Source organism: Sebastes fasciatus, chromosome 6 (genome assembly GCF_043250625.1).
Source record: "Sebastes fasciatus isolate fSebFas1 chromosome 6, fSebFas1.pri, whole genome shotgun sequence".
In the NCBI taxonomy this organism is placed as follows: domain Eukaryota; kingdom Metazoa; phylum Chordata; class Actinopteri; order Perciformes; family Sebastidae; genus Sebastes; species Sebastes fasciatus.
The window spans coordinates 35,831,514-35,857,100 of NC_133800.1; the positions used below are offsets into that span (position 1 = coordinate 35,831,514).

The 25,587-nt window shown below is 39.1% G+C and overlaps 2 protein-coding genes across 2 annotated transcripts; both read right to left on the reverse strand.

Annotated features, from left to right (window-relative positions):
- Positions 1-706: 706 nt before the first annotated feature.
- LOC141770160 (natterin-3-like) lies at positions 707-4,566 on the reverse strand. Its single transcript, XM_074639819.1, has 2 exons — positions 4,554-4,566; positions 707-1,650 (listed from the first exon to the last, which is right to left on the reverse strand). Exons 1-2 carry the CDS (start codon positions 4,564-4,566, stop codon positions 707-709), a joined length of 957 nt encoding a protein of 318 aa, XP_074495920.1.
- A 10,737-nt stretch (positions 4,567-15,303) lies between these two features.
- On the reverse strand, positions 15,304-19,143 carry LOC141770161 (natterin-3-like). Its single transcript, XM_074639820.1, has 2 exons — positions 19,131-19,143; positions 15,304-16,247 (listed from the first exon to the last, which is right to left on the reverse strand). Exons 1-2 carry the CDS (start codon positions 19,141-19,143, stop codon positions 15,304-15,306), a joined length of 957 nt encoding a protein of 318 aa, XP_074495921.1.
- Between the last annotated feature and the right edge of the window lie 6,444 nt (positions 19,144-25,587).

Sequence of the window (25,587 nt, forward strand, 5' to 3'; positions counted from 1 at the left end):
AGTAAAATCTCAAAAGATCCCCAAAAGCTTCAAAATGCCCAAAAGAAAAAGTCAAAAATATCCTCAGAGTCAAAAAAGCCTCCTATAATCTGTTGTCTCCCTTCATTTATACTTTTTTACTCCAGATCCATGTATGGTTAACAACCTAAACATCAACAAACTATTAGATCATAAGACCTTTAGCAAAGAAAACTTTCTTACATATTTTTACCAACCAGTGAATATAAAAGCACACAGGATTACATATTGAAGAATGAAAGAAAATCAACTACTTGTTATCACTATTAAATGAGCACAAAGACATATGGGATTATATATGTGGAATAAAATCATATCTGAGACTAAATCACTCTAAGCTCAATAGAAGAAAGGAAATCATACCGATTCACCAGTTTCACAACAATGTTTCCAAGTATTTCTGTAATTTTCAATTGGTTAGTCAATTAAACTAATTAATTAATTGGTTAAACTCTGAATTAGGGTAGGTTTTAGGGGTGTGTGTCTCTGACATTATAGGTGAAACCTCAAAAATACATTTGGTGCCTGGTAAACAATTTGTTGAAAAACTGAAGAAATCATTAAATGCCAAATTAAAGCAAAAATAAAACTTATTTTTTTTTAGGTTTTCATTACGGGTATCCAACATACAATATGTCAGGTACTGTAACTCATGGAGCCTCTTCCATTATGCTTTCAGGGAGAGGGCCTACAGAGATTGACAGGGATCCACCACAGCCAAGACTTCTCCCACTTGGACGCCTTTGTAGGTCCCGGTGATGGACGTCCACTTGGTCTCCCCGTTCCTGTAGGTGCGTTTGAGGCGTGCAGTGTAAGGGATGTCTGCCCCGTACTTATGAGCCACCATATTGACTTTGCAGGAGTGGTGTGGTGGGACTGTGCACTCAACAGCAACAGAGTGGGTGGTTGACTTTTTATGAGTGGTCCCCTTCGAGAACTGGAGGGTTGTCTCCACACTAAACCCAACAGTTGCAGAGGCAATATCTGGGATTCCGGCAGTGATGCTAGTCGTGACGCCCGCTGTTATGGAAAAGCTGGTGTCCCACCTTTGCTCTTCTACGGTTGCCTCTGAGAGGGTGGCTGTCTGTGTCACTGGATGGTCGCTTTTGTTGATGACTGTAGAATTTTTCAAGATCTCTGGAGGATACTTAATGATATTAAGATTATCAGTTTTATACTTGACATCAGAAATGTGCTCGCTGATTACATCTGAGTTAAAGGTCAGAACCTGGTAGTTCTTGTACCAATACTCTTTACCTCCCCAGGGAAGGAAGAAGGCCTCATTTTTAACATGCACCTTCCCAAGACCATACTCGTTCTTCCCAACATACATGTCATTGGGGGATGTGTATACTGCATTTGCAGGCACTGAACCGTAGGAGCCATTCTTCCACTTCAAAGACTCAAAGTCGTCTTTGTTCACCAGGATCTGAAATTGGGAGACACGATGCTCTTTGTCTCCATAGGCGTAGTGGCAGTAAGAATCCAGGGAAGGGCAGAAGAAGCCGGCCTCAATCCCATGTTTGGCAACGTAGTCGGTGCGTTGTTCGTATCCGTTGTAGATTGAAACTGCTCCGTTGGGAATAGAGCCGTTAAAGGTCTGCCATTCCAGGTTGGTTTCTTCAAGGGTCACTTTGAGAAAGCACAGATAGGAACAATGTTAAGTATAAACCAAATGACATCACTAATAAATCGATGTATTCCCAAAGCTTTTTGAAAATAGACAAGCTTGAAATAAATGCTTTATAGGGCAAAACAAAAACTGGCCAATGGAGAGCGAAAAGCAAAACATTTATCTCAAAATTATTTTTAAATCACTTATCAAATTGTCATGAATTTTAGAAGAAGCCAAACTGACCATAGCTTAACCCCTCGCCCAAACAGTGATTGTCCAATCATAGCTTAGCAACCGTAACTAGGCATGGAGGTCTGTCAAGCTCTGGATTTCTCCACATGTTGAAGCGTTGTGCATACACCGTAAAACTCATTTAAAGAGTTTGGAAAAAGTGTTAGGAATGGACTCAACTGTGTGTTCAACTGCTCTAACATAAGCTGCAATGTTTAGCATTAGGGGTGTAACGGTGATACGTTTTTACAACGATGCGTTATTATAATTTTCCATGATTCCGATACGGTTCAAGGACGATATTGGCTCATATAGAGCAATACGATATGATACGATTCAATTCAATGACTTGAAATCGACACAATACCTTTTTTGCCAAAAATTCTATCAGTGTGAAATAAATAGCTGATACTGCACAATGCAGGTCAGGATTCCTCAAAGTTTTTCTTGTAAGGGAATCAGGGATAAATTAATTATGGATATAAATAAGTAAACACAACGATTAATGGCAAATACATATAACTCATACAAAAGACAGTGCAATATTTAACAAAAGATCAAATTCAAGTTAAATGATGTTCTCATTTTCAAAGCAAAAGGTAGAGCAATAATATTTAACAAAAAATAAAATGCAACCAACTTCTCTTCAGGTCGAATGAACAGTGGTTTAATCTAGCCATCGTGCGCACACACGTTCATGCGCTCACACAATGGCTAACATGGTGCACCTGTAGCGCATTTGAGCATAGGGTGGGATGAAAAAGAAGGCATTATTATAGGGGGGTGCATTAGCGGCTGTGACAATTATGACTTACTGTATCACATTCATTACTTTCTCCCCCTTTAATCACAGGGCTATCCCCCTCATGACCTACTGACAGTTTGGGAGTCCTGTAGAGAGTTTCTCTCAGAGGAAGCATATTGTTGTCTGGGACTACATACATTATTTTTCAACTTTAGTTTTGAACCTGAACCATTTTGATCACATCATGTTGCTCGGCTCAGCCTCAGGCTATTATAATTAAATTGTGGAGCTCAGACATTTTGTCCAGGATGGAGACACCGGGTGAAAGACTGACATGAACGGCCGGTCCTGAGGGAGTTATGAGAGGAGCGAAATGCCTGTTGATGCGCAGAAGGAACTGTGTATAATTAATCAAAACAACACGTTTGATGTGCTTATAAGCACGGAGGACTCTGTGGTTCAAAACTGCACAAAATGTAACCAGCGGATCAGACGTGTCTGTGCGTAATTGTTGCCAGACAACATCACTATATAGTTAAAGACAGCAGCGATGCGCTGTGCTGGCTCTTATCTCGTGCGCATAAATTAATTAATGAGTGGAACATGATAAACGTCTATGTAAGCATAATATTGTTATTTTGATTCTTGCGAAAACCGGGACAATTAGTTAGTGACTGTTGAAAACTGGGACATGCGACTGTTTGACAGATATTTGTCTGGACTCGTGACACCTAACTTGAAACCGGGACAGTCCCGGACAAACCGGGACAGTCCCGGACAAACCGGGACGTCTGGTCACCGTAGTTTAAGCACCTGCTTCTGTTCTCCTTTTCAATATAAATGGTAGAGCAATAATACTGGTGTCACAGTAGGTGCGTGGAAAGATTGGTCGTGGTTCCGTTTTATTTATCTGGACTTTGCATATTCTGCAAACAGCGGGTGATTTAGGACATCTCCCTTTATGCAAAAGTCAAACTGTTTCCACACACTCGACCTTAAACCCGGCTTGAATATCTCTCACTTGTCTGGCTCTTCCTCTCTATCAGCCTGCCGCTACACAGGGAGAGTGAACCGGAGTAACATTTTACATTTATTTACTATCAAAACTATGAAAAAAATACATTCATATTACGTTTGACGTGCTTATATACAAGGTGTAAATTCTTAGTATCGATGCAATCAATAATTTACTTTGCCAATTGATTATAGGTCGATATACATCCCCGTTAAGGACAACTTGTTGAGTACCTGTCGATGTAGTTGGATCGTAGGAATATAAATCGATACATCGATGTAGTAGATGAATAGTTGCACCCCTGGTTTGCATGTCAAGATAACTAGTAACTGTGTTACTTAGGAGCATATCATTTAGCTAACTATTAGTTTGTGGAGTTACAGGTAACATAAAAAGAAGAGGTCCCATTCACGACCATATCCACGGTGTAGTATTTTCTCTACTGTGTGTGGATTTTAAAAAGTATAAGAGGTAAAAGTTGAATGTAAGCACTGATGTCCTTAAAGAGATGAATATTTTGATAGTTGAACAGTTTCTGTAGCTGAAAGTATGCAGAAGTAGTTAGAGTCCAAAAAATGTACGGAAGAAATAGAAGAAGAAGCAGAATAATAAAGATTTGGATAACATACTGTGAACGCTGTATTACAGTATTCACACAATAAGTCTTGTTAAACTTAATCAAAATAATATCAAGTATTTTTTTAATGCTTGTGTTTTATTTTTCACTGGAACTTCTTCAATTCCAATCTTTCCTTTTTCAGTTCAAGTTCTGTTTTCAATGCCAACATTTACTGTCACTCTTCTAGTTCCATAGGATTTTTTGCTTGTTATAGTTTTTTGTAATAAGCAATTTCTATTCATCCCATTTTAAATGACGAAAAGAAACAGCAGCATGGAAATATCATACTGTGACGGCAGCTTCACTTTACCTGGTTTAGCCATCGTCAGCAACACTCAGCTTCAGCTGCAGATGAAACACACAACAGAAGCATTGTTATTTAAAATATCAGATCATCAAATGTTGAGCTACTCAGACAGCTAAAAGGCAGTGTTTGTTTTAAAGAACATGAGCACAGAAAAACAAGACTTTGATCATGTGAAAGATGAGCATCTTTAGATTGTCTGCTCATGGAAAATAATTTTTTGCAGTCGGGAAGTTTGGGAATGTATCAGTATAATAATAATAATAATAATAATAATAATAATAATCATAATATTATAGGTTTATTGGTCAGTGTAGACACAGCAGGTAGGTTAGACACTTTTTAAAAATGTATATTTTAATCAAAAACATAACATGAATGAAGATAAAGTAAAAAAAATTGAGTTTAAAGTTTTTGAGAGAAAATCTGTTATCACTACTGATGTGTGCTGGCGTGTGCAAGGCAACAAGGGAAAGACCCAAACACAGACAAAAGCAGACATGATCAGTTCAGTTAATGTATGGGTAAGTTGCAACAACTCACAAGGTTCAGAAGTCCAGGGATCAGGCAGAGGGTCAGGCTGGCAGGCTGGCAGGCTGGCAGGTAGGTAGGTGACAGGTAGGTAGGTGACAGGTGACCAGGTTCCACGAAACTGGTGACAGATAGCAGAAAGAGGCTGGTATAAGTACTGTAGAGGCTGATGATGAAATCAGGTAAAGGTAGGGAGATGGGCGGGGAAGCTCAGGTCTGGGGATTTTTATCTTCATTCTTGTTCCTCCAGTTTCCTCCGTTCTCCCTGGTGATGTCATTCATGTTTCCTGATGGTGGACATTGCATACTCAATCCCTATGGAAGGGGACTTTATTCAAATGATAATGTAAACTTGAAAATGAAATTGTAATTCTACAATAGCGTCATGATTTCCCACATATGTATGTGTTATATGAGCAAAGATAAAATTAAAATGCAATAATCAAATTTGCGTGTGTGACAGCGCATCAATTGTGTTTTTGCATTTTGGTCTCGTCAGAGATTTGTTTTTGAGAATGAAGGAGGAAAAACAATGTTTACAAAAATACCTGTGTGCATGTGGACTAGGCCTTAATCAGCTAATCAGAATCACCTGTGTGTGTCTGAAGGGTCTGAACGTGATGAGTCATTGTTAGAGATAACTGGTGATAACACAGAGAGAGGTACTACTGTACTTGAAAAAAACATCCACAGTCAAAATCCGCAAGTTGTATTGCTGAAATCATTTCACTTTGGGCACCCCAAGACTTTGATGGAGATGAAGACATGGCAGTTGTGTAGATAAAGTTAAAGAATTACTTTTCTCCACATTTATGTTTTGTTGAGGTGAAATAACATTACAGTCAATGAGCCAGCTGAAGGGCTCTTTCGGTGCTTTGTGCTTTTTTAACTGATACTGTTTCCCACAGGCTCTATCTGTGGTGTGGCTATTTGTTTGCCAAGTAGAAAGTGAACTTACTAATGCAAGAAATTAACTGCCACTCACCTAATTAAAAGCAATTATTTCAACACTACTTGAAATTTGAAGTATCTCAGATTCATAAACAGACAATTCAATGATCACAGTTGTGTTTTTCTGTGCTCATGTTTGTTAAAACAAACACTTTGACACTTTTAGCTGTGTCAGTAGCTCAACATTTGATGTTTTGATATTTTCACCAAGGCTGGATTTTAAGGTTGGTTTAATGCTACAAACTGGTGGGTAAGTAACAGAGATTTTGCTCTTTTATGTCCTCAATTTGTCACCTGGTTTGGAGTCGACTTGAAGAAGTTTATTACTTCCTCATTATATGAAACTATAATGAGTTGTCTTACTGTATCTTACACCCACTGTTGAACTTCCTTAATTTCTTCCTATGTAAGTGGACTGTACACAGACCATATCGTGCCGTTGTAGGGTGTTTCTGCTCAACTCAATAGAGGTTATTTAATCCAACAGCTGTGTCTGTCTGCAGGTTTTGGTGGAGGATGGCAACGATGGTGCTTTGAGCGGCGGTGCGCCTCATTTATGGAGTCTCTACAGGAATTGCAATGGTACGACTACACTGGATGATGATTATTGTAACATCTGTAAGATCCACGGTGTGTCTCCCTATTTGTCATGGCTTTGAGAGCCAGGTTGTGACAAATTGGGGGCTCATCCGGGATTTGAACCCGGGACCTCTACCACTCGATACACTGGATGATTATTATTATAACATCTGTAAGAGCCATGTTGTCTTATTTACAGTGTATTTGATTCTCATAGCAAAATTACATCGTGTTATACATCTGAAAATGTTTGATATGCATTAGAATGAAGGTAGTTAGTCATGTTGTAGAATGATCCATTTTTACTCTATTATGTGTGTTTTGCCCTATTTAGACATGCTCCTCTAGTCTGTCCTGCTATTGAGATTGAGATTGCTCTCAAAATCTGTGTGCTGGATTTTTCTAACTTCCATTTATGTCCTAGGCTCACTTTAAGAGCGTAAGTAAATAGTTATAATAGTATGCATATTTATAATATTTGTATTATTCAACACAGGCCATGTTGGTAAAGTCATTAAATATGACAATAGAATAGAAATAATTTAGTTTTACTTTTGTACGGCACTTTGTAGGCGGATGTTTTATTGCCGTCCGGTTGTCGCTTTCAGTCCAAAATGGTGGAAGCGTAACTCTGCTGTTGGGCGCTGATGTTAAAATGGAACGAACAATTGACTTTCACTTCTTAGCAATTTACGTTGTTTGCAGTCAATGTGGTGGCAGAACTAGCTAGCATTAGCTCTGTTTGCACAGGTCAAAACAGGACTGCAGCGTTCACAACATAATGGACCATTGAAACGTTATCACAGTTTGAAAGTAATTAGATGCAGGGAGCAGGGCTGTGACGTTATACCGCAGTATTAAAACTGAAGGTTATCATACCGTGTACATTTGTATGTCTATCTTGAAATAAACTGACAGTGAGTGTGTGTTAAGGTACAGACATGATCAGTCTGGCTGCTGACGGTACATGTTAATAATAATAGGACATTATTTTAAAAGCTCACAGCTGATGTTATTTTTTAATTAAGTAGTTAATGTAACATGCTATAGTGCTGCTAACATGAAACTAACTTTAGTAATATAACATCTTATTGTTACATGCTATTTTTTAATCAGGTTAATAATTCAGTTTTGTTCCTTTAAGGGACTCTATCAGCAGATAGCGAATGATAAAAGGACTCTGATCGTGATCGGGTCAAGAAAATGATCGGGACACCCTTATATGTCTGTATGTATAGAGGACAGCCGTAGCCTTGGTCAACAGGTACTGTAGCAGTAATGACTGTCGGTCAAATTAAAAATAACAGATCAGAGACAGACCCATGAGACAAAACAGCTTTTGTGCTAGAGTGCAGATACTGGTATTATATGAAACTAAAAAAAACAAATGAATTCATTGGTAACAACCATGTCATACTAGCTTGTCAAGAAGGAGGTTAAATAACGCTCTGAACTTATGTTAAATTTTGGCAAGGAAAAACTGTCATGTCCATTTTCGAAGGGGTCCCTTGACCTCTGACCTCCAGATCAGTGAATGTAAATGGGTTCTATGGGTACCCACGAGTCTCCCCTTTACAGACATGCCCACTTTATGATAATCACATGCAGTTTGGGGCAAGTCATAGTCAAGTCAGCACACTGACACACTGACAGCTGTTGTTGCCTGTTAGGCTGCAGTTTGCCATGTTATGATCTGAGCATATTGTTTTATGCTAAATGCAGTAAATCTCCCTTTAAGGTACATTTTGAACAAATAAAAAAGAGTGCGATTAATTTGCAATCAACTACGGACAATCATACGATTAAATATTTGAATCGATTAACAGCCCTAGTAAAACCTCCCGAAGCAACTCACGCTTACGTAGACCCTGAACACAGAGAACTAACAGTTAGCAACACGTATGTAACAGTTAACAAAGAGTAAAGAAGCAAAGAGATGAAACTCTGGTGCTTTTTCAACAACAGCCGCTAGATGGCACTGCGGTAGCGCTGCCGCCATTTTGGACTGAAAACGCCAATGAGTCTGTGTCCATGGGTGTATAAAGATACGTCTGTAAATCAGAGAATCATTTTTTTTTAGGTAAATCAACTTCCCAGTAGGAACTCTTAAATAGCCCTCATTTAAATCATTATGTCCTAAAGTTGTAAAATGAACTAACAGCTGAATCCAGAGTTATTTTCCTCGCCATAAAGAACGTGCATCAGACCCACGGGACCGCACCGCCCTGCACGCTCATATGACATATGGGGTTCTACCAGCTTCCTGCTAGCTGTATGTGGCTGTAATAATGGATATATTGGTTGTAATTCATCACTTTTATTATCTTCTAATACATCCATGGACTGTATGGTATAAGCCTGTACCGTGGTGGACGTATTAACGTCTCTGTTCCCAAACAACCGGCTATCGGCCAGTAGCTAGTAGTGCTAGTAGCACGACATCAACAGAATTTAATGGAGTTGTAGGATATTTACTAACATGCAGGGCAAAAGCACAGGACACAACCTCTTCTACATCCATGGTCTGTGGTCTATTGGACCCTCTTCTACATCCATGGTCTGTGGTCTATTGGACCCTCTTCTACATCCATGGTCTGTGGTCTATTGGACCCTCTTCTACATCCATGGTCTGTGGTCTATTGGACCCTCTTCTACATCCATGGTCTGTGGTCTAGTAGACCCTCTTCTACATCCATGGTCTGTGGTCTATTGGACCCTCTTCTACATCCATGGTCTGTGGTCTATTGGACCCTCTTCTACATCCATGGTCTGTGGTCTATTGGACCCTCTTCTACATCCATGGTCTGTGGTCTAGTAGACCCTCTTCTACATCCATGGTCTGTGGTCTATTGGACCCTCTTCTACATCCATGGTCTGTGGTCTATTGGACCCTCTTCTACATCCATGGTCTGTGGTCTATTGGACCTTCTTCTACGTTGTACTGGCGTCCGGTAGTTGCTTTCGGTCCAAAATGGTGGAAGCGTAGCTCTGCTGTTGGGCGCTGATGCTGCAATGGAACGAACAATTGACTTTCACTTCTTAGCAATTTACGTTGTTTGCAGTTAATGTGGTAGCAGAGCTAGCTAGCATTAGCTCTGTTTGCACAGGTCAAAACAGGACTGCAGAGTTCACAACATAATGGACCATTGAAACGTTATCACAGTTTGAAAGTAATTAGATGCAGGGAGCAGAGCTGTGACGTTATACCGCAGTATTGAAACTGAAGGTTATCATACCGTGTACATTTGCTTGTCTATCTTGAAATAAACTGACGGTGAGTGTGTGTTCAGGTACAGACATGATCAGTCTGGCTGCTGACGGTACATGTTAATAATAATAGGACATTATTTTAAAACAGCTGATGTTATTTTTTAATTAAGTAGTTAATTTAACATGCTTTAGTGCTGCTAACATGAAACTAACTTTAGTAATATAACATCTTATTGTTACATGCTATTTTTTAATCAGGTTAATAATTCAGTTTTGTTCCTTTAAGGGACTCTATCAGCAGATAGCGAATGATAAAAGGACTCTGATCGTGATCGTGGCCAAAAAAATGATCGTGACACCCTTATATGTCTGTATGTATAGAGGACAGCCGTAGCCTTGGTCAACAGGTACTGTAGCAGTAATGACTGTCGGTCAAATTAAAAATAACAGATCAGAGACAGACCCATGAGACAAAACAGCTTTTGTGCTAGAGTGCAGATACTGGTATTATATGAAACTAAAAAAACAAATGAATTCATTGGTAACAACCATGTCATACTAGCTTGTCAGGAAGGAGGTTAAATAACGCTCTGAACTTATGTTAAATTTTGGCAAGGAAAAACTGTCATGTCCATGTTCAAAGGGGTCCCTTGACCTCTGACCTCCAGATCAGTGAATGTAAATGGGTTCTATGGGTACCCACGAGTCTCCTCTTTACAGACATGCCCACTTTATGATAATCACATGCAGTTTGGGGGCAAGTCATAGTCAAGTCAGCACACTGACACACTGACAGCTGTTGTTGTCTGTTGGGCTGCAGTTTGCCATGTTATGATCTGAGCATATTGTTTTATGCTAAATGCAGTAAATCTCCCTTTAAGGTACATTTTGAACAGATAAAAAAGAGTGCGATTAATTTGCTATCAACTACGGACAATCATACGATTAAATATTTGAATCGATTAACAGCCCTAGTAAAACCTCCCGAAGCAACTCACGCTTACGTAGACCCTGAACACAGAGAACTAACAGTTAGCAACACGTATGTAACAGTTAACAAAGAGTAAAGAAGCAAAGAGATGAAACTCTGGTGCTTTTTCAACAACAGCCGCTAGATGGCACTGCGGTAGCGCTGCCGCCATTTTGGACTGAAAACGCCAATGAGTCTGTGTCCATGGGTGTATAAAGATACGTCTGTAAATCAGAGAATCATTTTTTTTTAGGTAAATCAACTTGCCAGTAGGAACTCTTAAATAGCCCTCATTTAAATCATTATGTCCTAAAGTTGTAAAATGAACTAACAGCTGAATCCAGAGTTATTTTCCTCGCCATAAAGAACGTGCATCAGACCCACGGGACCGCACCGCCCTGCACGCTCATATGACATATGAGGTTCTACCAGCTTCCTGCTAGCTGTATGTGGCTGTAATAATGGATATATTGGTTGTAATTCATCACTTTTATTATCTTCTAATACACCCATGGACTGTATGGTATAAGCCTGTACCGTGGTGGACGTATTAACGTCTCTGTTCCCAAACAACCGGCTATCGGCCAGTAGCTAGTAGTGCTAGTAGCACGACATCAACAGAATTGAATGGAGTTGTAGGATATTTACTAACATGCAGGGCAAAAGACCAGGACACACATCTTCTACATCCATGGTCTGTGGTCTATTGGACCCTCTTCTACGTTGTACTGGCGTCCGGTAGTTGCTTTCGGTCCAAAATGGTGGAAGCGTAACTCTGCTGCTGGGCGCTGATGTTGCAATGGAACGAACAATTGACTTTCACTTCTTAGCAATTTAGGTTGTTTGCAGTCAATGTGGTGGCAGAACTAGCTAGCATTAGCTCTGTTTGTGTAACAGATAGAAGAAGTGACAGTAAATAATATTTGTAATTTTTATTTCTTATGTTATGTGTTTTATTGCAATATGTATTAATTTCACCAAAATCCCTCACTTGTTGTGTTGTTCCTAAGTTTATCCTTGGTATTGGGAGTACTGTTTTAGTTTGTGCTACAGCGCCCTCTGGTGGTTGTTAGCAGACGTACTGCGTCTCCTCCGCTCTCTCGTCAGTCTGCACTGAACCTGACTGCGAGAGGTATGTATCTAAAGTGGCGCGATGTAAAGTGTGAATTCTAATGTTTTAATGTTGATTTAATTACACAGAGCAGTTTACTCTTGCATAGTATCATTAGGACAGACGAACTGGGTCATTTTCTGTCGTGCTTTTTACTTGTAAAGTGAGTTTTGAGAGGCTAAGCTCACTAGCTAAACATGTGTGTGTGCTGGTGTCGCCGTTTTATCTTCCCGTGGGATCCACATGTAAGCTTGTCCTTTTCTCATGTTAGGTGTTTTTCTATGAGGATAAAACCCATATGACAGCATTTTGCTCTCTCTGGGCTCAAAACAGGTATGTGTATATGTGTTGTACTCCCATTACCGTGTTCAGTAATTATAGTATTCATTTTAAGTATATTGTGTGAGGTGATTGTGGTACAGTGTAATTTTCATGACAGCCATAGGGGTCTGTAAAATATTTTTTTTATTGTGTCTTATTTGATTTACATGTTTTGAGTTATTTTCATGTTTATAATGAGTCTGCACTGAACCTGACTGCGAGAGGTGTTTTTCTATGAGGATAAAACCCATATGACAGCATTTTGCTCTCTCTGGGCTCAAAACAGGAATAAACCTGAGTTCAACAAGACATGCCAGTGTCCAGCGTCTGATTGTGCACCAGAACACAACGCAGTGTGGTCGGGACCTGCAGACCGTTCCGGCTACATTTGCACAGGTCAAAACAGGACTGCAGAGTTCACAACATAATGGACCATTGAAACGTTATCACAGTTTGAAAGTATTTAGATGCAGGGAGCAGGACTGTGACGTTATACCGCAGTATTTAAACTGAAGATTATTATACCGTGTACATTTGCATATCTATCTTGAAAAAAAGACATAAGTGAGTGTGTGTAAGGGGTACACCGTGTGTAGTAATTAACAAAACGTTTATTTTTGTATTTCAAACTAAGTGTAAAGCAGACAGTGTGCTGATGTTTCAGCATACCTGCTCAATAGATCAGTAAGTTTTCATTCAGTGCCATCTACTGGATTTATTTGATATTTCAGCTGCTTCATGAGCATCTGCAGAGATTAGTTAAATGGAGATACATTACTACAAAACTCACTCACTTAACCTGAAGAGCTGTGGCTGACAACTAACTGAGAAACTTTGTCCAATTTTTCTCAAAATATAGAAATAATTCTAAGTTATAAAGCAAATAGAAACCTGTTTTATTCCCTAACACTGTATATTCTCATAGGCGTCATACCTTTTTAACACAGCTTCTTTATTTGTAACACTTTTTGATGCCATATGTATTTAGCCCCAAAACTGAACAGAAGGCAGGAAAATATTATGAAATAAGTCAAATTTATTTATTTGATTTTATATTTGATATGATTTTTTTTGTATTGTCTATCAACTGATTGCAGGTAGAATTAAAAGTACAAAGCATTTCTTTTTACACTCAGTTTAAATAATTTAATTAACATTAGATTAATTTTATTTTATATAAAATCAATCAACTGTAATTTTATTTTTCTGATAACATATTGTTGTGCTATTTCAAATTCAGATGAAGACATGAAGGGAGTTTTTACTGACGAGCTTCATTCTATGATGTTCAATCCCATTATGCTTCATGCAAACGTCTACTTGCTACAGCCCGCCATGAACATCGTTGCACACCAAACTTTTGATAGCATTCGGATGATCCAGCACTAATACTTCACTCACTATAAGAAAAATCTGCAAAGTTTCATTTGATATATGCAGCAAGTAGGCAGATGGCCAGTTGGGCAACTTAAAATGTGTTATTTTCGTTATTTATTGCCTTCCCCTAAAATACTAACATTCATTTCCTAATTATGCAGCAGAACTGGTGACATACCTGTTACATAACTTTCCACTACCCAGACAAGCTCCATAAAAAGGTGCTCTTCTTAATGATTTTTTTTTGTGGAATAACAATAAAATTATGTCTCATCATCTTAAATTTGTATGTTCACACTTCAACTAGACAATAGAACTGCAAGAGAGACTCAATAACCTGTTACTATCCAACTGTCTCAGCCTGCTCAGGGAGGCAGGAGTTCAGCAAGGCTTAAAAACACCAGCTGCTGATGTATTGCTTATTTCAGGTCTTGCATTTTAGTAGGCTACAGAAATGTGTATGCAATAGGTGTTGGGAGACTGGAAGTACTCCTGGAGTTTTTAAAGTCCATCCTGGAGGAGGGACCCTATGTCGGTAGGGAACCTCGCTCGGTTATGAAGGGCAGCTTCAGGACCCTGGCCCCATCACCCCTAATTTGGATGCCAATCTAACACCTAATGTACACCAAAACACACAACTATGTTTAAGCCTTGATATTATAAGCAACATAAAACACACCTCAACCAGTAGAACATCAAATAATCCAAGCTAACCCCGTTTAGCAAGTCAAGACAAAGTAAACAATACAACTTTAACCTTAGCAAGTATTCAGCTTTGCTATTGTAATTCATAACAATTACATTTTAACTGCCAGCCTATCCCAGGGGAAGGGCTCTCTTACCTTACCTTAAGGACACCAAGCAGACACCCTCAGAGATGAGCAAGACAGGACTTTGGTTGGAATGTACAGAATACAATCCAGTTTTATTGGTTTTTAAAGATAATATGAAGATTACAAGTTACATGAATTGAATGATACGAAAAGGAACCAAAACACCCAGTAAAATCTCAAAAGATCCCCAAAAGCTTCAAAATGCCCAAAAGAAAAAGTCAAAAATATCCTCAGAGTCAAAAAAGCCTCCTATAATCTGTTGTCTCCCTTCATTTATACTTTTTTACTCCAGATCCATGTATGGTTAACAACCTAAACATCAACAAACTATTAGATCATAAGACCTTTAGCAAAGAAAACTTTCTTACATATTTTTACCAACCAGTGAATATAAAAGCACACAGGATTACATATTGAAGAATGAAAGAAAATCAAATACTTGTTATCACTATTAAATGAGCACAAAGACATATGGGATTATATATGTGGAATAAAATCATATCTGAGACTAAATCACTCTAAGCTCAATAGAAGAAAGGAAATCATACCGATTCACCAGTTTCACAACAATGTTTCCAAGTATTTCTGTAATTTTCAATTGGTTAGTCAATTAAACTAATTAATTAATTGGTTAAACTCTGAATTAGGGTAGGTTTTAGGGGTGTGTGTCTCTGACATTATAGGTGAAACCTCAAAAATACATTTGGTGCCTGGTAAACAATTTGTTGAAAAACTGAAGAAATCATTAAATGCCAAATTAAAGCAAAAATAAAACTTATTTTTTTTTAGGTTTTCATTACGGGTATCCAACATACAATATGTCAGGTACTGTAACTCATGGAGCCTCTTCCATTATGCTTTCAGGGAGAGGGCCTACAGAGATTGACAGGGATCCACCACAGCCAAGACTTCTCCCACTTGGACGCCTTTGTAGGTCCCGGTGATGGACGTCCACTTGGTCTCCCCGTTCCTGTAGGTGCGTTTGAGGCGTGCAGTGTAAGGGATGTCTGCCCCGTACTTATGAGCCACCATATTGACTTTGCAGGAGTGGTGTGGTGGGACTGTGCACTCAACAGCAACAGAGTGGGTGGTTGACTTTTTATGAGTGGTCCCCTTCGAGAACTGGAGGGTTGTCTCCACACTAAACCCAACAGTTGCAGAGGCAATATCTGGGATTCCGGCAGTGATGCTAGTCGTGACGCCCGCTGTTATGGAAAAGCTGGTGTCCCACCTTTGCTCTTCTACGGTTGCCTCTGAGAGGGTGGCTGTCTGTGTCACTGGATGGTCGCTTTTGTTGATGACTGTAGAATTTTTCAAGATCTCTGGAGGATACTTAATGATATTAAGATTATCAGTTTTATACTTGACATCAGAAATGTGCTCGCTGATTACATCTGAGTTAAAGGTCAGAACCTGGTAGTTCTTGTACCAATACTCTTTACCTCCCCAGGGAAGGAAGAAGGCCTCATTTTTAACATGCACCTTCCCAAGACCATACTCGTTCTTCCCAACATACATGTCATTGGGGGATGTGTATACTGCATTTGCAGGCACTGAACCGTAGGAGCCATTCTTCCACTTCAAAGACTCAAAGTCGTCTTTGTTCACCAGGATCTGAAATTGGGAGACACGATGCTCTTTGTCTCCATAGGCGTAGTGGCAGTAAGAATCCAGGGAAGGGCAGAAGAAGCCGGCCTCAATCCCATGTTTGGCAACGTAGTCGGTGCGTTGTTCGTATCCGTTGTAGATTGAAACTGCTCCGTTGGGAATAGAGCCGTTAAAGGTCTGCCATTCCAGGTTGGTTTCTTCAAGGGTCACTTTGAGAAAGCACAGATAGGAACAATGTTAAGTATAAACCAAATGACATCACTAATAAATCGATGTATTCCCAAAGCTTTTTGAAAATAGACAAGCTTGAAATAAATGCTTTATAGGGCAAAACAAAAACTGGCCAATGGAGAGCGAAAAGCAAAACATTTATCTCAAAATTATTTTTAAATCACTTATCAAATTGTCATGAATTTTAGAAGAAGCCAAACTGACCATAGCTTAACCCCTCGCCCAAACAGTGATTGTCCAATCATAGCTTAGCAACCGTAACTAGGCATGGAGGTCTGTCAAGCTCTGGATTTCTCCACATGTTGAAGCGTTGTGCATACACCGTAAAACTCATTTAAAGAGTTTGGAAAAAGTGTTAGGAATGGACTCAACTGTGTGTTCAACTGCTCTAACATAAGCTGCAATGTTTAGCATTAGGGGTGTAACGGTGATACGTTTTTACAACGATGCGTTATTATAATTTTCCATGATTCCGATACGGTTCAAGGACGATATTGGCTCATATAGAGCAATACGATATGATATGATTCAATTCAATGACTTGAAATCGACACAATACCTTTTTTGCCAAAAATTCTATCAGTGTGAAATAAATAGCTGATACTGCACAATGCAGGTCAGGATTCCTCAAAGTTTTTCTTGTAAGGGAATCAGGGATAAATTAATTATGGATATAAATAAGTAAACACAACGATTAATGGCAAATACATATAACTCATACAAAAGACAGTGCAATATTTAACAAAAGATCAAATTCAAGTTAAATGATGTTCTCATTTTCAAAGCAAAAGGTAGAGCAATAATATTTAACAAAAAATAAAATGCAACCAACTTCTCTTCAGGTCGAATGAACAGTGGTTTAATCTAGCCATCGTGCGCACACACGTTCATGCGCTCACACAATGGCTAACATGGTGCACCTGTAGCGCATTTGAGCATAGGGTGGGATGAAAAAGAAGGCATTATTATAGGGGGGTGCATTAGCGGCTGTGACAATTATGACTTACTGTATCACATTCATTACTTTCTCCCCCTTTAATCACAGGGCTATCCCCCTCATGACCTACTGACAGTTTGGGAGTCCTGTAGAGAGTTTCTCTCAGAGGAAGCATATTGTTGTCTGGGACTACATACATTATTTTTCAACTTTAGTTTTGAACCTGAACCATTTTGATCACATCATGTTGCTCGGCTCAGCCTCAGGCTATTATAATTAAATTGTGGAGCTCAGACATTTTGTCCAGGATGGAGACACCGGGTGAAAGACTGACATGAACGGCCGGTCCTGAGGGAGTTATGAGAGGAGCGAAATGCCTGTTGATGCGCAGAAGGAACTGTGTATAATTAATCAAAACAACACGTTTGATGTGCTTATAAGCACGGAGGACTCTGTGGTTCAAAACTGCACAAAATGTAACCAGCGGATCAGACGTGTCTGTGCGTAATTGTTGCCAGACAACATCACTATATAGTTAAAGACAGCAGCGATGCGCTGTGCTGGCTCTTATCTCGTGCGCATAAATTAATTAATGAGTGGAACATGATAAACGTCTATGTAAGCATAATATTGTTATTTTGATTCTTGCGAAAACCGGGACAATTAGTTAGTGACTGTTGAAAACTGGGACATGCGACTGTTTGACAGATATTTGTCTGGACTCGTGACACCTAACTTGAAACCGGGACAGTCCCGGACAAACCGGGACGTCTGGTCACCGTAGTTTAAGCACCTGCTTCTGTTCTCCTTTTCAATATAAATGGTAGAGCAATAATACTGGTGTCACAGTAGGTGCGTGGAAAGATTGGTCGTGGTTCCGTTTTATTTATCTGGACTTTGCATATTCTGCAAACAGCGGGTGATTTAGGACATCTCCCTTTATGCAAAAGTCAAACTGTTTCCACACACTCGACCTTAAACCCGGCTTGAATATCTCTCACTTGTCTGGCTCTTCCTCTCTATCAGCCTGCCGCTACACAGGGAGAGTGAACCGGAGTAACATTTTACATTTATTTACTATCAAAACTATGAAAAAAATACATTCATATTACGTTTGACGTGCTTATATACAAGGTGTAAATTCTTAGTATCGATGCAATCAATAATTTACTTTGCCAATTGATTATAGGTCGATATACATCCCCGTTAAGGACAACTTGTTGAGTACCTGTCGATGTAGTTGGATCGTAGGAATATAAATCGATACATCGATGTAGTAGATGAATAGTTGCACCCCTGGTTTGCATGTCAAGATAACTAGTAACTGTGTTACTTAGGAGCATATCATTTAGCTAACTATTAGTTTGTGGAGTTACAGGTAACATAAAAAGAAGAGGTCCCATTCATGACCATATCCACGGTGTAGTATTTTCTCTACTGTGTGTGGATTTTAAAAAGTATAAGAGGTAAAAGTTGAATGTAAGCACTGATGTCCTTAAAGAGATGAATATTTTGATAGTTGAACAGTTTCTGTAGCTGAAAGTATGCAGAAGTAGTTAGAGTCCAAAAAATGTACGGAAGAAATAGAAGAAGAAGCAGAATAATAAAGATTTGGATAACATACTGTGAACGCTGTATTACAGTATTCACACAATAAGTCTTGTTAAACTTAATCAAAATAATATCAAGTATTTTTTTAATGCTTGTGTTTTATTTTTCAGTTGAACTTCTTCAATTCCAATCTTTCCTTTTTCAGTTCAAGTTCTGTTTTCAATGCCAACATTTACTGTCACTCTTCTAGTTCCATAGGATTTTTTGCTTGTTATAGTTTTTTGTAATAAGCAATTTCTATTCATCCCATTTTAAATGACGAAAAGAAACAGCAGCATGGAAATATCATACTGTGACGGCAGCTTCACTTTACCTGGTTTAGCCATCGTCAGCAACACTCAGCTTCAGCTGCAGATGAAACACACAACAGAAGCATTGTTATTTAAAATATCAGATCATCAAATGTTGAGCTACTCAGACAGCTAAAAGGCAGTGTTTGTTTTAAAGAACATGAGCACAGAAAAACAAGACTTTGATCATGTGAAAGATGAGCATCTTTAGATTGTCTGCTCATGGAAAATCATTTTTTGCAGTCGGGAAGTTTGGGAATGTATCAGTATAATAATAATAATAATAATAATAATAATAATAATCATAATATTATAGGTTTATTGGTCAGTGTAGACACAGCAGGTAGGTTAGACACTTTTTAAAAATGTATATTTTAATCAAAAACATAACATGAATGAAGATAAAGTAAAAAAAATTGAGTTTAAAGTTTTTGAGAGAAAATCTGTTATCACTACTGATGTGTGCTGGCGTGTGCAAGGCAACAAGGGAAAGACCCAAACACAGACAAAAGCAGACATGATCAGTTCAGTTAATGTATGGGTAAGTTGCAACAACTCACAAGGTTCAGAAGTCCAGGGATCAGGCAGAGGGTCAGGCTGGCAGGCTGGCAGGCTGGCAGGTAGGTAGGTGACAGGTAGGTAGGTGACAGGTGACCAGGTTCCACGAAACTGGTGACAGATAGCAGAAAGAGGCTGGTATAAGTACTGTAGAGGCTGATGATGAAATCAGGTAAAGGTAGGGAGATGGGCGGGGAAGCTCAGGTCTGGGGATTTTTATCTTCATTCTTGTTCCTCCAGTTTCCTCCGTTCTCCCTGGTGATGTCATTCATGTTTCCTGATGGTGGACATTGCATACTCAATCCCTATGGAAGGGGACTTTATTCAAATGATAATGTAAACTTGAAAATGAAATTGTAATTCTACAATAGCGTCATGATTTCCCACATATGTATGTGTTATATGAGCAAAAATAAAATTAAAATGCAATAATCAAATTTGCGTGTGTGACAGCGCATCAATTGTGTTTTTGCATTTTGGTCTCGTCAGAGATTTGTTTTTGAGAATGAAGGAGGAAAAACAATGTTTACAAAAATACCTGTGTGCATGTGGACTAGGCCTTAATCAGCTAATCAGAATCACCTGTGTGTGTCTGAAGGGTCTGAACGTGATGAGTCATTGTTAGAGATAACTGGTGATAACACAGAGAGAGGTACTACTGTACTTGAAAAAAACATCCACAGTCAAAATCCGCAAGTTGTATTGCTGAAATCATTTCACTTTGGGCACCCCAAGACTTTGATGGAGATGAAGACATGGCAGTTGTGTAGATAAAGTTAAAGAATTACTTTTCTCCACATTTATGTTTTGTTGAGGTGAAATAACATTACAGTCAATGAGCCAGCTGAAGGGCTCTTTCGGTGCTTTGTGCTTTTTTAACTGATACTGTTTCCCACAGGCTCTATCTGTGGTGTGGCTATTTGTTTGCCAAGTAGAAAGTGAACTTACTAATGCAAGAAATTAACTGCCACTCACCTAATTAAAAGCAATTATTTCAACACTACTTGAAATTTGAAGTATCTCAGATTCATAAACAGACAATTCAATGATCACAGTTGTGTTTTTCTGTGCTCATGTTTGTTAAAACAAACACTTTGACACTTTTAGCTGTGTCAGTAGCTCAACATTTGATGTTTTGATATTTTCACCAAGGCTGGATTTTAAGGTTGGTTTAATGCTACAAACTGGTGGGTAAGTAACAGAGATTTTGCTCTTTTATGTCCTCAATTTGTCACCTGGTTTGGAGTCGACTTGAAGAAGTTTATTACTTCCTCATTATATGAAACTATAATGAGTTGTCTTACTGTATCTTACACCCACTGTTGAACTTCCTTAATTTCTTCCTATGTAAGTGGACTGTACACAGACCATATCGTGCCGTTGTAGGGTGTTTCTGCTCAACTCAATAGAGGTTATTTAATCCAACAGCTGTGTCTGTCTGCAGGTTTTGGTGGAGGATGGCAACGATGGTGCTTTGAGCGGCGGTGCGCCTCATTTATGGAGTCTCTACAGGAATTGCAATGGTACGACTACACTGGATGATGATTATTGTAACATCTGTAAGATCCACGGTGTGTCTCCCTATTTGTCATGGCTTTGAGAGCCAGGTTGTGACAAATTGGGGGCTCATCCGGGATTTGAACCCGGGACCTCTACCACTCGATACACTGGATGATTATTATTATAACATCTGTAAGAGCCATGTTGTCTTATTTACAGTGTATTTGATTCTCATAGCAAAATTACATCGTGTTATACATCTGAAAATGTTTGATATGCATTAGAATGAAGGTAGTTAGTCATGTTGTAGAATGATCCATTTTTACTCTATTATGTGTGTTTTGCCCTATTTAGACATGCTCCTCTAGTCTGTCCTGCTATTGAGATTGAGATTGCTCTCAAAATCTGTGTGCTGGATTTTTCTAACTTCCATTTATGTCCTAGGCTCACTTTAAGAGCGTAAGTAAATAGTTATAATAGTATGCATATTTATAATATTTGTATTATTCAACACAGGCCATGTTGGTAAAGTCATTAAATATGACAATAGAATAGAAATAATTTAGTTTTACTTTTGTACGGCACTTTGTAGGCGGATGTTTTATTGCCGTCCGGTTGTCGCTTTCAGTCCAAAATGGTGGAAGCGTAACTCTGCTGTTGGGCGCTGATGTTAAAATGGAACGAACAATTGACTTTCACTTCTTAGCAATTTACGTTGTTTGCAGTCAATGTGGTGGCAGAACTAGCTAGCATTAGCTCTGTTTGCACAGGTCAAAACAGGACTGCAGCGTTCACAACATAATGGACCATTGAAACGTTATCACAGTTTGAAAGTAATTAGATGCAGGGAGCAGGGCTGTGACGTTATACCGCAGTATTAAAACTGAAGGTTATCATACCGTGTACATTTGTATGTCTATCTTGAAATAAACTGACAGTGAGTGTGTGTTAAGGTACAGACATGATCAGTCTGGCTGCTGACGGTACATGTTAATAATAATAGGACATTATTTTAAAAGCTCACAGCTGATGTTATTTTTTAATTAAGTAGTTAATGTAACATGCTATAGTGCTGCTAACATGAAACTAACTTTAGTAATATAACATCTTATTGTTACATGCTATTTTTTAATCAGGTTAATAATTCAGTTTTGTTCCTTTAAGGGACTCTATCAGCAGATAGCGAATGATAAAAGGACTCTGATCGTGATCGGGTCAAGAAAATGATCGGGACACCCTTATATGTCTGTATGTATAGAGGACAGCCGTAGCCTTGGTCAACAGGTACTGTAGCAGTAATGACTGTCGGTCAAATTAAAAATAACAGATCAGAGACAGACCCATGAGACAAAACAGCTTTTGTGCTAGAGTGCAGATACTGGTATTATATGAAACTAAAAAAAACAAATGAATTCATTGGTAACAACCATGTCATACTAGCTTGTCAAGAAGGAGGTTAAATAACGCTCTGAACTTATGTTAAATTTTGGCAAGGAAAAACTGTCATGTCCATTTTCGAAGGGGTCCCTTGACCTCTGACCTCCAGATCAGTGAATGTAAATGGGTTCTATGGGTACCCACGAGTCTCCCCTTTACAGACATGCCCACTTTATGATAATCACATGCAGTTTGGGGCAAGTCATAGTCAAGTCAGCACACTGACACACTGACAGCTGTTGTTGCCTGTTAGGCTGCAGTTTGCCATGTTATGATCTGAGCATATTGTTTTATGCTAAATGCAGTAAATCTCCCTTTAAGGTACATTTTGAACAAATAAAAAAGAGTGCGATTAATTTGCAATCAACTACGGACAATCATACGATTAAATATTTGAATCGATTAACAGCCCTAGTAAAACCTCCCGAAGCAACTCACGCTTACGTAGACCCTGAACACAGAGAACTAACAGTTAGCAACACGTATGTAACAGTTAACAAAGAGTAAAGAAGCAAAGAGATGAAACTCTGGTGCTTTTTCAACAACAGCCGCTAGATGGCACTGCGGTAGCGCTGCCGCCATTTTGGACTGAAAACGCCAATGAGTCTGTGTCCATGGGTGTATAAAGATACGTCTGTAAATCAGAGAATCATTTTTTTTTAGGTAAATCAACTTCCCAGTAGGAACTCTTAAATAGCCCTCATTTAAATCATTATGTCCTAAAGTTGTAAAATGAACTAACAGCTGAATCCAGAGTTATTTTCCTCGCCATAAAGAACGTGCATCAGACCCACGGGACCGCACCGCCCTGCACGCTCATATGACATATGGGGTTCTACCAGCTTCCTGCTAGCTGTATGTGGCTGTAATAATGGATATATTGGTTGTAATTCATCACTTTTATTATCTTCTAATACATCCATGGACTGTATGGTATAAGCCTGTACCGTGGTGGACGTATTAACGTCTCTGTTCCCAAACAACCGGCTATCGGCCAGTAGCTAGTAGTGCTAGTAGCACGACATCAACAGAATTTAATGGAGTTGTAGGATATTTACTAACATGCAGGGCAAAAGCACAGGACACAACCTCTTCTACATCCATGGTCTGTGGTCTATTGGACCCTCTTCTACATCCATGGTCTGTGGTCTATTGGACCCTCTTCTACATCCATGGTCTGTGGTCTATTGGACCCTCTTCTACATCCATGGTCTGTGGTCTATTGGACCCTCTTCTACATCCATGGTCTGTGGTCTAGTAGACCCTCTTCTACATCCATGGTCTGTGGTCTATTGGACCCTCTTCTACATCCATGGTCTGTGGTCTATTGGACCTTCTTCTACGTTGTACTGGCGTCCGGTAGTTGCTTTCGGTCCAAAATGGTGGAAGCGTAGCTCTGCTGCTGGGTGCTGATGTTGCAATGGAACGAACAATTGACTTTCACTTCTTAGCAATTTACGTTGTTTGCAGTTAATGTGGTAGCAGAGCTAGCTAGCATTAGCTCTGTTTGCACAGGTCAAAACAGGACTGCAGAGTTCACAACATAATGGACCATTGAAACGTTATCACAGTTTGAAAGTAATTAGATGCAGGGAGCAGAGCTGTGACGTTATACCGCAGTATTGAAACTGAAGGTTATCATACCGTGTACATTTGCTTGTCTATCTTGAAATAAACTGACGGTGAGTGTGTGTTCAGGTACAGACATGATCAGTCTGGCTGCTGACGGTACATGCTAATAATAATAGGACATTATTTTAAAACAGCTGATGTTATTTTTTAATTAAGTAGTTAATTTAACATGCTTTAGTGCTGCTAACATGAAACTAACTTTAGTAATATAACATCTTATTGTTACATGCTATTTTTTAATCAGGTTAATAATTCAGTTTTGTTCCTTTAAGGGACTCTATCAGCAGATAGCGAATGATAAAAGGACTCTGATCGTGATCGTGGCCAAAAAAATGATCGTGACACCCTTATATGTCTGTATGTATAGAGGACAGCTGTAGCCTTGGTCAACAGGTACTGTAGCAGTAATGACTGTCGGTCAAATTAAAAATAACAGATCAGAGACAGACCCATGAGACAAAACAGCTTTTGTGCTAGAGTGCAGATACTGGTATTATATGAAACTAAAAAAACAAATGAATTCATTGGTAACAACCATGTCATACTAGCTTGTCAGGAAGGAGGTTAAATAACGCTCTGAACTTATGTTAAATTTTGGCAAGGAAAAACTGTCATGTCCATGTTCAAAGGGGTCCCTTGACCTCTGACCTCCAGATCAGTGAATGTAAATGGGTTCTATGGGTACCCACGAGTCTCCTCTTTACAGACATGCCCACTTTATGATAATCACATGCAGTTTGGGGGCAAGTCATAGTCAAGTCAGCACACTGACACACTGACAGCTGTTGTTGTCTGTTGGGCTGCAGTTTGCCATGTTATGATCTGAGCATATTGTTTTATGCTAAATGCAGTAAATCTCCCTTTAAGGTACATTTTGAACAGATAAAAAAGAGTGCGATTAATTTGCTATCAACTACGGACAATCATACGATTAAATATTTGAATCGATTAACAGCCCCAGTAAAACCTCCCGAAGCAACTCACGCTTACGTAGACCCTGAACACAGAGAACTAACAGTTAGCAACACGTATGTAACAGTTAACAAAGAGTAAAGAAGCAAAGAGATGAAACTCTGGTGCTTTTTCAACAACAGCCGCTAGATGGCACTGCGGTAGCGCTGCCGCCATTTTGGACTGAAAACGCCAATGAGTCTGTGTCCATGGGTGTATAAAGATACGTCTGTAAATCAGAGAATCATTTTTTTTTAGGTAAATCAACTTGCCAGTAGGAACTCTTAAATAGCCCTCATTTAAATCATTATGTCCTAAAGTTGTAAAATGAACTAACAGCTGAATCCAGAGTTATTTTCCTCGCCATAAAGAACGTTCATCAGACCCACGGGACCGCACCGC